At 43.6% G+C, this 14,683-nt stretch overlaps 1 protein-coding gene across 4 annotated transcripts in view; it reads left to right on the top strand.

Moving 5' to 3' along the window:
* Window positions 1-10,522, top strand: part of vit (vitrin) — a 60,597-nt gene extending 50,075 nt beyond the window's left edge. For all 4 annotated transcript variants that reach the window (XM_087978826.1, XM_087978840.1, XM_087978824.1 and 1 more), the window contains 2 exons: window positions 2,544-3,057; window positions 6,962-10,522. In XM_087978826.1, the coding sequence (XP_087834952.1) occupies window positions 2,544-3,057; window positions 6,962-7,140 (693 nt within the window). In that variant the 3' untranslated portion in view covers window positions 7,141-10,522. The remainder of the gene's footprint in view (window positions 1-2,543; window positions 3,058-6,961) is intronic.
* The last annotated feature ends 4,161 nt before the right edge of the window (window positions 10,523-14,683 follow it).

The following is a 14,683-nucleotide window of genomic DNA, read 5'->3' as shown; positions in this document are numbered from 1 at the left end:
TGTGAATATTGTCTTCTCTATGCTGTTGGCTGTGGTCGAGCTGTAAAAGTGTCAAAACCATCCAACTGAATCTGTCAGTTTGGCTTCTGCAGTGAGTTAAGTGTTGAACCTCACTTTCCTCCTCTCTTCCCCCATTCCCACTTGAATATTCCTCTTTTTCAAATCACTACACAACGCCCTTTGAGAAGAGTTTATAGACTCCACTTGCCGCCCTGTACCTGCTCTCTGCCTGAAGACCGTTTCAGGTACAAGTGTTGGAGTGGAGGAAGACTCTCCTGAACATAGCTGACACGCACAAACTTCTACAAGTCATAAAATCCCTTCAGTGTGGAAACTGGCCATTTTGGCCCAACAAGACCACACTGACCCTCCGAAAAGTAATCCATTCAGCCCCATTCCCCTCCCCTATTATCCTATATTTACCCCTGACTAATGCACCGAACCTACACATCCCTGAACACTTTGGACAATTTAGCATAGCCAATTCACCTAACCTGTACATCTTTTGCATTATGGGAAGAAACCGGAGAACCCACTTAGATACCGGGAGAATGTGCAAACTCCACACTGAGGCTGGAATCGAACCTGGGTCCCCAGTGCTGTGAGGCAGCAGTGCTAACCGCTGAGGCGTATGTCAAAATAAATTATCTCACAAAAAAGTATTATTAAACATGAACTTTCCCCATCCTCTTTAGATAATGATTAAAGTTTGACGTGGCATTAGGCAGCCAATCCTGGTTATCTTCAATCTGCTCCATTTTTCTAAAAGAATCAGTTCCTCCACTTGGAGGAAGCACTGAGGGTGGCAAGGGTGTAAAATATACTCTTGGTGGCAATAGCTGCTAGACTGAGTCTGTGGCAGGTGGTGAGGAAACCAACCTGGGGGAAAATCATACTCCACTTCCTGCTGACCAATCTATCTGCTGTGTTTGGCCAGACCATATTTATGGGAGTGACCACCACATATTGGAGACAAAGTCCTGTTGTCTTGTTATGTGGCATTACCACCATGCTAAATGGGACAGTCTTTGAACAGAACTAGCAACTTAAGACTGGGTATCCATGAGGTGCTGTAGGCCATCAACAGCAGCAGAATTGTACTCCAGCACAATACTCCAGCCCCCGATACCCATTAATTCCACTTGGCTAGGGCTCCTTGATGCCACACTTGGTCAAATATGGCCGTGGCGTCAAGGGCCGTCACTATCCTTTACCCTCTGGAATTCAGCTCTTTTATCCATATTTGAACCAAGGCTGTAATGAGGTCAGGAGCTGAGTGGCCCTGATGGAACCCAAACTGGGCAACACTGAGCAGGTTGCTGCTGAGCAGGTGCTGCTTGATAGCGCAGTTGAGATAACCTTCCATCACTTCACTGATGATCGAGAATAGACTGAGAGGACAGTAATTGGCCAGGTTGGATTTATCCTGTTTTTTTCTGTACAGGACATACCTGGGTAAATTTCCACATAGTTGTGTAGATACCAGTGTTGTAACCGTACTGGAACAGCTTAGGGGAGTGGAAAGTTCTGGAGCACAGGTCTTCAGTACTATTGCCACAATGTTATCAGGATCCATAGCCTATACATTATCCAGTACTCCCAACCATTTCTTGATATCAGATGGAGTGAATCGAATTGTCTGAAGACCGGTATATGTATTGTTGGGGTCCACTGGAGGAGGCTGAGATGGATTGTCCACTTGGCAACAGTGGCTGAAGATTGCTGTGAATGCTTCAGCCTTATCTTTTGCACTAAAGTACTCTTCCATCATTAGTGGAATCTCTTCCTCCAATGAGTTGTTTAATTGTCCATCACCTGCCAATGTTTAACCTGAAGCCATGAGATTTTATGAGGCCCAGAGTCAATGCTGAGGACTCCCTGATCAACTCCCTCCTGACTCTATACTACTGTGCATCAACTTTGCTGGGTCAGTCCTGCCAGTGGGACAGGACATATCCAGGGATGGTGAAGGTAGTGTCTGGGACATTGTAGGTAAGGTATGATTCCATGTGCATGACTCTGTCAGGCTGTTACGTGACTAGTCTGTGAGATAGCTCTCCTACGTTTGGCACTAGCCCCTAAATGTTAGTGAGGAGGACTTTGCAGGTTCAACAGGGCTATACTGAAATAGTATGTTCCACATGGAGATCAACTACTGGTACTGGACATTTCCACATAAACACAAACCAAACTGTCTCCTCCTTCTCTGCCTGGTAACTATGACCTCCTCTTTCCGTCTGCTTGCCTTCCACACTGACATTGCCCCTCTACGTTTCACTGATCTTTTCTCCTTCTGACTCTCTGCGTCTGCTTCTTTCTCTGCTACCCTGTTTCTGTCTGCCCCCACTCACTTTTCCTTTCTCAACGTAGCTGTCTTTCTCACTCCCACTTGCCCCAACATCAATTAATCAATTAATTAGGTTTTGACGCAGAATAGGAGCAGGAAATTACAATGAGACATAGAAAGGCAGATTAAAATCGGAATAAAGCAGTGAAGGATGCAGGGGAATACAGTTTACACATCTCTCTCTTATCCTTTCCAGGCTGTGTGCAGGACAAATGGCTACTTCTCCATCAATGTGCCCAGCTGGTTTAGGCTGTACCAGGCGGTGGGCCCATTGGTAAAACGGGTATGTGATACCGAACTGCTGGCCTGCAGCAAGACCTGCCTCAACTCGGCTGACATTGGCTTTGTAGTGGACGGTTCGAGCAGTGTGGGCACCGGCAACTTCCGCACTGTCCTGCAGTTTGTGGCCAACATTAGCCGGGAGTTTGAGATTTCTGACACAGCGACACGGGTAGGAGTGGTGCAGTACACTTACGAGCAGAGACTCGAGTTTGGCTTCGACAAGCACAGCGCCAAAGAGGCCCTAACCACTGCCATCAAGGACATCAGGTACTGGAGTGGTGGCACCAGTACAGGAGAAGCTGTCAGCTATGCATTAAAGCATCTATTCAGCAATTCCAAACCCAACAAAAGGAAGCTCATGATTGTCATCACTGATGGACGGTCTTATGATGATGTGCGGGAACCAGCACGTGCGGCTCACAGCAACGGTAAGGGCGAGGGTCAGAGCTCAGAATGACACTGTACATGGAACAGAGCTCAGAGTGAGACTGTACATGGGTCAGTGCTCCCCGTGACACTGTACAGGGCATAGAGCTCAGTGTGACACTGTACTGGGGACTGGGCTCAGAGTGACACTGTACTGGGGACAGAGCTCAGAGTGAGGGTGTACAGGGCACAAGGCTCTCAGTGACACAGTACGGGGCATAGAGCTCAGAGTGACACTGTACTGGGGACAGAGCTCAGAGTGAGGCTGTACAGGGCACAAGGCTCCCAGTGACACTATGCAGGGGACAGGGTCCAGAGTGACACTGTACAGGGGACAGAGCTCAGAGTGACGCTGTACTGGGGACAGGGCTCCCAGTGACACTGTACAAGGGACAGAGCTCGGAGTGATACTGTACTGGGGACAGGGCTCCCAATGACACTGTACTGGGGACAGGGTTCCCCGTGACACTGTACAGGGCATAGAGCTCAGTGTGACACTGTACGGGAGACTGGGCTCAGAGTGACACTGTACTGGGGACAGGGCTCCCAATGACACTGTACTGGGGACAGGGTTCCCCGTGACACTGTACAGGGCATAGAGCTCAGTGTGACACTGTATTGGGACTGGGCTCAGAGTGACACTGTACTGGGGACAGAGCTCAGAGTGAGGGTGTACAGGGCACAAGGCTCCCAGTGACACAGTACAGGGCATAGAGCTCAGTGTGACACTGTACTGGGGACAGAGCTCAGAGTGACACTGTACTGGGGACAGAGCTCAGAGTGAGGCTGTACAGGGCACAAGGCTCCCAGTGACACAGTACAGGGCATAGAGCTCAGTGTGACACTGTACTTGGGACTGGGCTCAGAGTGACACTGTACTGGGGACAGAGCTCAGAGTAAGGCTGTACAGGGCACAAGGCTCCCAGTGACACAGTACGGGGCATAGAGCTCAGTGTGACACTGTACTTCGGACAGAGCTCAGAGTGACACTGTACTGGGGACTGGGCTCAGAGTGATACTGCACTGGGGAGAGGGCTCCCAGTGACACTATACAGGCGACAGCGCTCTCAGTGACACTGTACAGGAGACAGAGCTCAGAGTGACACTGTACAGGGAACAGAGCTCAGTGTGATACTGTACTGGGGACAGAGCTCAGAGTGACACTGTACTGGGGACTGGGCTCCCAGTGACACTGCACTGGGGACAGCGCTCTCAGTGACTCTGTACAGGAGTCAGAGCTCAGAGTGACACTGTACAGGGGACAGGGCTCCCAGTGACACTGCACTGGGGACAGAGCTCACAGTGACACTGTACTGGGGACAGGGGCTCCAGATGACACTGTACTGGGGACAGGGCTCAGACTGATACTGTACTGGTATTTGGGAGAGAGAACACATAATCAGATCTGAACAATTATAAACACTCCCTTTTCTAGTTTTTGTCCAATTGTCTTTGGAAAGTTATTATCGAGTTTCCTGCACCACCCTTTGAGATTCTGCTTTCTCTACAGTAACAATTCACTGCATCAAAACAATTTTCCTCATGTTATCTCTCATTCTTTTGCTAAGTCCCTTGACCCTGTCTCCTCTGATTACTGACCCTCCAGCCGTGGAAACAGTTACTCTGCATTTACTCACCCAAAACTGTTTTATAACTCTGTATAATTTATTAAATCTCTCTTAACCTATTTAATCTGTGACTAATCCCAATTTCTGCACATAACTACTAATGTCTACTAGGATTCTAGCTTTGGGGAAGGCTGACTACAATGGGATGAGATAGATTGTCCACAGTAAGCTGTGCAAATCTGTTAACAGCTCAGATAGAGGAATGCAGGACCAGTTTATGCATTAAAAAGGCAAACACTCCCTGACGTAGATCCCGGTGACACCTAAACACCAAGCCCCTGCTGGAATCTCCAATTATAGAACAGGTGACGGGAATATTCACCCAACCAGAGGAAACCAGCACGGCCTAGTAAGGGGCAGGCTCTGCCTGAAACGCCTGATTGAATTTTGCGAAGAGCTGACTGTAGATGTGGAAAGGGGACTGTCCATGGCTGTTAGTTTTATGGATTTTCAGAAGGCGTTTGATAAAGTGCCTCATGAGATTGTTAGTTAAACTAGAAGCTCATGGATTTGAAGGTAAACTTTTAACTTGTTCAGAAAGTTGGTCAAAGGCAGGAGACAGGAAGTAGGAATAATAGGCAGGTAGCTCTTATTGACAGAATGGGAGTAGAGGTGTTTGAATTATTCACAGTATTTATTAACAATATATGTTATACTTTTATTCCTTTACCTATAAACATTCACCAATATCACAAAGATTTTTTCTGACAAAGAGTCATTGGTCTTGAAGCATTAACTCTCCACAGATGCTGAGTTTCTCCAGCCCTTTGGTTTTATTTCTGATCTCCAGCATCTACAGTATTTTGTTTTGATAACATGAAGATGAATATTGTTTCAAGCACTGTAGATGAAACTTAATTATAGAGACATTGATAGATTAAGTGAATGGCCAAAATTCTGGTGAATGGTTTTCGATGTAAGAAAATATGAGGTCATTTATTTTACGGCCAATAAGGGTGGGAGTGTTAGCCATTGAAACCTCAGTGAGGTTTGGAAGGTGCATGCACATAAATGATAAAAATGTCACAAAACATATAGAATAATCTGAAACTTAATTAACACTGGCCTTTATATTTATGGGACTCAAAAACCTAAAGTTTAAATTCTAAGATAGGTCTAACCTGGAATACTCAAGCAGTTCTGGGTACCACATCTTAGGAAGAGTATGTCAGCATTGAGGGATTACAACATAGATTCACCAGAGTGATACCTGAACTCCAAGGGATAAATTCCTTAGAGAAATTACATAAAATACAGTGCTATTCCCAGGAATTTAGATGATTAAGGGGTGAGTTGTTAGAAATTCTCAAAATGTTAAAAGGAACAGATAAAGTTGAAACCGAAAAATCATTCCTGCTGTTCAGGAAAGTTTGAGATCGTGATCGGTGTCTGAAGACGTGAACCAAACTATTCAGCAGTAGTTAATCATGGAACTACCTCTCTCCACAGAAAGGTGCTAAATGCTTGGAACTTGCTTTGAAAATGGGAATCATTGCTAATCCAACTGGAAATGTTAAATCTGAGATGATGGGTCTTTGTTATCCACAGATATCAAGGGATACTCAGCACATATGAAGCTCAGACATGGATCTTACTGAATGGTAGTTCAGACCTGAGGGGCTAAAGGGACAGTTCCTGTGATCCGAACTCTCAACCCTGGCATTATCTTCATAAATCTTCTGAGTGACAGGCCCAATCAATCTGGACAGGTTGACCCTGATGGGCTCAATCATATCACCTCAATCCCTGCTGATGTTGGGTGGAGAGAGGTAGTTCCATGATTAACTACTGCTGAATAGTTTGGTTCACGTCTTCAGACACCGATCACGATCTCAAACTTTCCTGAACAGCAGGAATGATTTTTCGGTTTCAACTTTATCTGTTCCTTTTAACATTTTGGGTGGAAGTCACTAGTCCTAATAGAAGGTTTTAAAATAGTGGAGCCATTGATTGGGTCAACTCCAGGAAAATATCTCCACTTGTGGAGGTTTCGAAAAGCAGAAATCGTAAATATAGGCTTGTCACTAATAAATTCAAGAAGAAATTGAGGGGTAAATTCTTCAGCTGGAGAGTGATGGGAATGTAGAGGCACAAAGAATTTTAATGTCTTGCAGGGGGCGTGTGATAAGCAGTTGAAGGAGAAAGGAATAGAAAGATATAGTGATAGGGGGAGATGAATTAAATTGGCTCAAATCAAGGACAGATACTGGCATGGAGCTCTGTGTTTCTGTGCTATAATTCGATGTAAGAAGTCTGATTACTTGTTTTTTGTTTGCAGGTGTGATTGCATATGCTGTAGGCATTGCCTGGGCAGCGATGGATGAGCTGGAGTACATTGCATCAGACCCCAAGAAGGACCATTCCTTCTTTGTTGATGAGTTTGACAACTTATTTCAATTCGTTTCCCGGATTGTGCACAATATCTGTCAAGAATTCAATTCTCAGCCTCGTAACTGAGAAAACTCCACCTCTCCCCCTAACAGATGGAGAGACTGTAGGCACTGCTCAACATAAACTGTTTAAAAGGCAAGCTTCAATCTACCCAGTGAAAGGGACAGACTTGGTTCCTTATTTTCATGCAGACACCAAACTTTAGAGGCAGTTAGATATGAAGCTCTGACGGCATGCAGTTACTGATCCCTCTGCACTTACTGTTCTCGCTGCCCGTTTAATTCCTTGCAACAGTCCTGAATTTCCCTGGAGGGGTCCCAACCCCTTGTAGAGTAGTTTCCCAAGGTTATCCTCCCAAATCATGGAGATGGGTGATGATGAGTTCAACAGTACCCACAAGCATCTTTCTCCTTCCTTAGACTTATTATTAGGAGCAAGAAGACAAGTATACCTGTACCAGGAGAATAACAACAAAATGACTGTAAGGAAATCTACTGCTTTGAGAAGAGATAATCAAATCTGTTCTTGGTCGAGGGTGAGGTTTGGGGGGAGGAAGTTGTTGGACAGTGGCGGGGGAATGTGGGGAGTGCGGGGACAGTTGACATTATTTGGGGATCCTCAAAAGGACACTCTAACTCTTCAGTGTTGTTCACAGAGCAGGGGCAGAATTTATGGGCCAGTCTGGGAAATCACCCCACCATCCCCGAACTGTTCCTCCTTTATGTGAAGTGAATATCCAGAAAATCCACTGGCCATCCTTACCTGCCAGCCTCTGCCACTTATATAAGAGAATGGTACAAAATGTCCTTCATCTAAACCAGATGAGGATTGGGGTGGAACATCTGTGGTCATTATCTTATTGTTTCTGAGAGCTTGCTGTACACAAAATGGCTGCCACATTTCCTACATTACAACTGTAGGAGGCAAAACTCTTCAAAAGAACTTCAAGCTTTTTGGGATTCCTGAGGTTAGGAAAGATGCTAAAACTTTTTTCCGATCTAGCTTTAATGCAGTTTGGAATTTTGGGATCTGAGATTCTGGAACTTCCTGTTCTTGCCCAGTAGCCATTCATTTGGATAATTTCTAACACATTGTCTGTCTTCCATTTTCTTAGGAAAAATACTGTTCACCATGTACTTTAGAAAAGGATCAAGAAATTGTTTGCTTAGTAATCCCACCATTAAACTTCAGAATCACGTGTCAGCAAGTGCCCACTCTCAGTCCTCAGCCTGTGCTGAAGTGATGCAAATGGCCTTGTTTACAGGGTTGGAAGGGAGCATGAATTCAGACAGACCCTCACCTTATGCTGAAGATGTCTCAAAGTACTCTACAACAACAGCTTACTTAGTCCAGATGTATGGTTTCAGTTTTGATAGACACTAGGATTGAAATGCCAGATATCCCAGATTCACAATCTCAGATGTGCTTCCCTGACACCCTAACTCCCCAAAATCAGCTTAGGCACAATAGGGCAAATAGCTTTCTTCAGTGCTGCAAGTGAACTGTGATGACTATTATTGAGATGTACAGTATAACCTCATGAACAGCAAATGCAATAAGTCTTCTCTTTGAAACAAAAACAGAAATTGCTGGTGAAATTTAGCAGCTCTGGCAGTATCTGCAGGAAGAAAGCAGAGTTAATATTTTGAGCCAAGTGACTACTTCAGAACTGGCAGTTCTGCCAGTAAATCCTGTTTTTGTTTTCAGGTCTCCAGCATCCCACAGTTCTGTGTTTTATTTTAAAAGCCTCGCTTTATCTGTGTTTTGACACTGGTAGCAGGCATGGGTAAAATCCACCACAATTCTAAAACCATTCAGCAAGCCTTTTACCAGACATGGCTGTTGGAACAGAGTCAGGATCAGGCTCAGCAAAGGTCCCTGTGGCATTTGTCTGCAAGGCACCGTGGCTGAATTAGTCACATTTTACAGGCTGTTGTGGTATGGGAAGGTGAGCAGCCTTTAGAACATAGAAGAATACAGCGCAGTACAGGCCCTTCGGCCCTCGATGTTGCGCCGATCCAAGCCCACCTAACCTACACTAGCCCACTATCCTCCATATGCCTATCCAATGCCCGCTTAAGTACCCATAATAGGGAGAGTCCACCACTGCTACTGGCAGGGCAATCCATGAACAAACGACTCGCTGAGTAAAGAACCAGCCCCTAACATCTGTCCTATACCTACCCCCCCCTTAATTTAAAGCTATCCCCCTTGTAATAGCTGACTCCATACGTGGAAAAAGATTCTCACTGTCAACCCTATCTAAACCCCTAATCATCTTGTACACCTCTATCAAGTCACCCCTAAACCTTCTTTTCTCCAATGAAAACAACCCCGAGTGCCTCAGTCTTTCCTCATACGATCTTCCTACCATACCAGGCAACATCCTGGTAAACCTCCTCTGCACCCGTTCCAGTGCCTCCACATCCTTCCTATAGTATGGCGACCAAAACTGCACACAATACTCCAGATGAGTCTTACACAACTGCAACATGACCTCAGGACTCCGGAACTCAATTCCTTTACCAATAAAAGCCAGTACGCCATATGCCTTCTTCACCGCACTATTTACCTGGGTGGCAACTTTCAAAGATCTGTGTACATGGACACCAAGGTCCCTCTGCTCATCCACACTACCAAGTATCCGACCATTAGCCCAGTACCCCATCTTTTTGTTACTCATACCAAAGTGAATCATCTCACACTTAGCTACATTGAACTCCATTTGCCACCTTTCTGCCCAGCTCTGCAGCTTATCTATATCCCACTGTAACCTGCCACATCCTTCCTCACTGTCTACAACTCCTCCGACTTTCGTATCATCCGTAAATTTGCTCACCCAACCTTCTAACCCCTCCTCCTTTGTGGATCTTATTTCCAGTAGAGCCAATTGCTTTATTAAGTTGGTGGTTATGGCATTGGACTTGCGAGCACAAATGAGTAAAAACTGAATTGAATAACATCTGGTTGCTGTGAGTAACAGTTGGAGGGGCAGTGGGGTTTGAGGCGTGGGTTTGGTGGTGAAATGACTGAGAACTACAACATTTTTGTTCAAAGCTCCCTGGTCCACTGACATACCGCAGAAGGAAAGGAACCTGTTAGTCTTGCTCAGTCTGGTTTCCAAATCTTGCTTGACCAGAGTCAACTGCATCCCAAGCATGAAATCACTGCATCTTCCTACATCAGAATTATTTACATTGGGGTAATATTTAAGACATATCCATGCATAGTGATTGACATAGTGAGTTCTTCTGGCTTAAATACTCATTTGAAGTTGCAATATAAGAGCAATTGTGTGTGATATGTATACAGCTGGTCTATTAACTAAAACCAAATATTTAATATCTGAAAAGTAACAATCAAAGTCCAGTGCTTAGAATGGATTCTAAAAGGTGCTTTCTGATGAGTCTGGGCTTCAGTGTAATTACAACGTTTAATTCCATATCCATAAATAAATAAAAGTCACAGGCATTCAAAATGATGGGCTGTACTCTGTTGTTGTTCATGATGACCCTTGTGCTCTTATAAACATATCTGGAAACTGCCTAGACCCAAACTCTGAAATTCCCTTCTCAAAGCTTTTTACTTATCCTACATTCTTAAAAGCATTGTTTTGGTAAATTTTTAATCTTTGTGAATTGATGCCAAATTTTGTCTGACTAGATTTTGGAATTACCTTAAAATTGTACACAGATGCAAGCTGTTTGACTCCCACATTCTTTGAACATTCAAATATCCAATTCTTCATTTTCCAAGGTGTGTACAGGGACAGGGGGGAATGGGAATAGGAGTGGGAGTGGTAGTGGGAATATAAACTGCAAAGGTCCATTTCTATTTTTGATTCCCCTTTTCAATGAGGGTCTATCTCCGAAATACAAGCTTTGAAACTGTGGATTCCAGCACACTTGTCTCCCCTTGGGCAAAATACAGCTTTACTATACAGTAACTTTTTCATGTTTGCAATGCGTGAATATCAATTAATTCTAAAGCAAAAATAAATGATTGAAAATTGTGACCAGCAGGATTCTAACATTATAGAATTATCATAACTCAAGTCTGCCTTCATTATTATTGCCCTTCTTTAAACTCTTGAAAGTAACAGTAGAAATTGCATTGTTTTTCACGGGAACAAGCTCTATTGGGGTTGCAACATCAAACTCAAGCAAAACAAAAGAAGAACTCTTTGTACAAAGCTTCTTCAAAAAGACCAGTGGATTATGATCAATTTAAATTAATGTTTCTCCTTGATTATTTGAAAATTTATTCAAACTATTGGATATCTACCAAGATTTAACATTTCCTTCTCAATTATGGAGTATTCTCTTTGATATGTATTATGTTCTCTTGGATGATTACTGAATACCCTTACTTACTTCATCCACATTTAAAAATATTCAATGACATGGCTTCCATCACCTTTTTCAGAAATTTAAAGACTCTTGACTCTCAGAATTTCACTTCAGCTGCGCTTTAAGTGGCTGACCTCTCATTTTTAAAGGTCACTCCTAGTTATAGATTCTCCCAGAAGAGGACACATCTCCACCTCCACCTTGTCAATTCTCCTCAGGATCTTATGTTTCAATCAAGTTGCCCCCAAACTCTTTCAAAATCCTGCAGATATAAACCTATCCTACTTTCTTCATGAGATAGCACACTAATTCCAGGTTCTGGTAGTAAGCCTTCTCTGAACTGCTTCCAATATGTTTTCATCCTTCCTTAAATAAGGTGACTAATATTATACATAGCATTCCAGATATGGTCTCATCAGCGCTGCATGTAACTGAAGCAGTTTTCCTACTTCTCTATTCAATTCCCCGCATGATAATTCATGACATTCTATTGGCATTCCTAATTACTTTTTGAACCCACATACAAACATTTAGCCACTAATACACTAGAACACCCAGATTCCTCTCTCAGAGCTCTACAGTCTCTCATCATTTTCATAATGTTTTCTCTTCATGCCAAAGTGGGAAAAAAAAATTCACACTCATATTATACTCCATTTGACAGATCTTTGCCCACCTCACTAAACCTTGTCATAGAGTTGTACAGCACAGAAACAGACCCTTCTGTTTAATTCATCTGTGCCAACTAGACAACCCAATCTAACAGTTCCATTTGTCAGCACTTGGCCCATATCCCTCCAAACCCTTCCTATGCATATACCCATCCAGATGCCTTTTAAATGTGGTAACTGTATCAGCCTCCACCACTTCCTCAGGCAGCTCGTTCCATACATGCACCACCCTCTGCGTGAAAAGTTTCCCCTCAGGTTCTTTTTAAATCTTTCCCCTCTCACCTTAAACCTATGCCCTTTAGTCTTGGACTCGGATTTATCAAGTTGTGTCACATCCATTATCTTCATGGAGATTAAGTAAGCAAATGTTGCTAAATATTCGTTTTAAATGGTACTGTAATAACCTCACAGGAATGAAGACAAGCAGAAAATATAAATATCAAAAGAAAAATGATGCACATTCACTCAACTAGGATGAAAAATAGAAAATCCAAACTATAAAATGTTCATACTATGTCACTTGAATGATTTTCATATACTGGGCATTTCAATTAAACTAACATGCTTACATATTTGGGTCCAACAATGTCTTAAAATAACTAAAGTCAATTAATCAGAGTTACTTTGTGATGTTTCATTTAACTGTTAGCTTGTATTTTGTAGCAAATGCCATTCTACAGTGAGTCTCTCCTTGAAGATTAAATAAAACTCCTGAGAAATCATAATGCAAGGGTCATCCTAAGTGATTGACCAAAATTCAGTAAGTTTGATCATGATTTCATAACCAAATTATCCCATTCCCATGGAGGCTGACAAACCTGAAGAATACATTAGTATTTGCCCAAAAAGTAAACCAATCTACAGAATTTGGAGTACTGCCCTCACCCCCTCCGCCAAAAAAAACAATTTGTTGAAGCTTTCTATCTTGCACTCATCAGGACAATTCACGAGAAATACTAATGTAAGGGAAAAGAATATTTATGCTCGATGACAATAGTGCTGATTGATGGCAGTTCACTAGAATACCAATGTAAAGGAAAAGAATATTGGTGCTCTCTGACAAAATAGCACTCACTGGTGGAAGTTCGCTCTGACTGATGTTCTGCCTATCACACAAATGAATAACATGGTAGGGAATTTCAGTGCAATGTAATGCTGGACATGTAGGCTGTGACCCCAAAGACTAGTAGATTGTATCAAAACAATACATTCTTTTGGCAGTTCACAAGAAGCAAGGTACTGACCATGTTCAGCAAGACTGTGCTTACAAAACTCAAAAGTGTCCAATATTAGACGTGATTCCATGATTAGATAACATTTGCAGAGTAACCTGGAGGGTGAGAAGAATTATGTTGACAACCAATTTAGGATTGAGAGTATGGTACTGGAAAAGCACAGCAGGTCAGGCAGCATCTGAGGAGCAGAAGAATCCTGATGAAGGGCTTTTGCACAAAACATTGATTCTCCCGCTCCTTGGATGCTGCCTGACGTGCTGTGCTTTTCCAGCTCCACATTCCCGACTCTAATCTCCAGCATCTGCAGTCCTCACTTTCGCCTAACCAATTTAGGATAGTCACAAGAGAATCGACATTTCAGGTGTAAGCCCTTCTTCAGGAATGAGGAAAGTGTGTCCAGCAGGCTAAGATAAAAGGTAGGGAGGAGGGACTTGGGGGAGGGGTGTTGGAAATGCAATAGGTGGAAGGAGGTCAAGGTGAGAGTGATAGGCCGGAGTGGGGTGGGGCGGAGAGATCAGGAAGAAGATTGCAGGTTAGGGATTTGAGTTCGAGGGATTTGACTGAGACAAGGTGGGGGGAGGGGAAATGAGGAAACTGGAGAAATCTGAGTTCATCCCTTGTGGTTGGAGGGTTCCTAGCTGGAAGATGAGGCACTCTTCCTCCAACCGTCGTGTTGCTATGGTCTGGCGATGGAGGAGTCCAAGGACCTGCATGTCCTTGGTGGAGTGGGAGGGGGAGTTGAAGTATTGAGCCATGGGGTGGTTGGTTGGTCCTGTTCCTTCATGCTTGTCATTTTCCAGCAACACATTTTCAGCTCTTATCTCCAGCATCTGCAGTCCTCACTTTCTCCTCGAAGAATTTAGGATAGTCAGTCAGGCTCACATTGTGGTACACTTGTGATTACTAGAAGTTACATATATTAAATCACATGGCCCTACACGTATCAGATATAAGTAACACGTACATACACTATGCCTGTTTCAACTCAACAAAATTGGTGATAGCCATCCTGTGGTTCAATTCTCAGGGAAATGCCTCAACTAATCAGGGCTAACCTGCCTGATGTAAAATTAACGCTCAGCAAGTGTACTAGCAGTCATCATTGAGCTGGCGCATTCTCTTTGGCAACATCTCTTCCAGAGACAAGAATGAGAATGCCATAAACATGCAATATTTTGTAGGCAATGGTGCGGACTTCACACAACACCAAAAATGGGCAGTAGGAAGGGCAGAGTCTGGAATAAAAACTACAGGATAAAGTTACCTAGAGCAGTACTGCTCCACGATGTCTGCAAGGCCGGCACAGGGGGTGGAGAATTCAGAATACTGGTATCATCATCTGCACACATCAACA

Source organism: Chiloscyllium plagiosum, unplaced genomic scaffold (assembly GCF_037043375.1).
Source record: "Chiloscyllium plagiosum isolate Xiang-an unplaced genomic scaffold, Cpla_swu_hap1 HiC_scaffold_3, whole genome shotgun sequence".
NCBI classification, from domain to species: domain Eukaryota; kingdom Metazoa; phylum Chordata; class Chondrichthyes; order Orectolobiformes; family Hemiscylliidae; genus Chiloscyllium; species Chiloscyllium plagiosum.
Note: the sequence above shows the minus strand (reverse complement) of the source record. Positions and strands in the feature narration are given on the sequence as shown.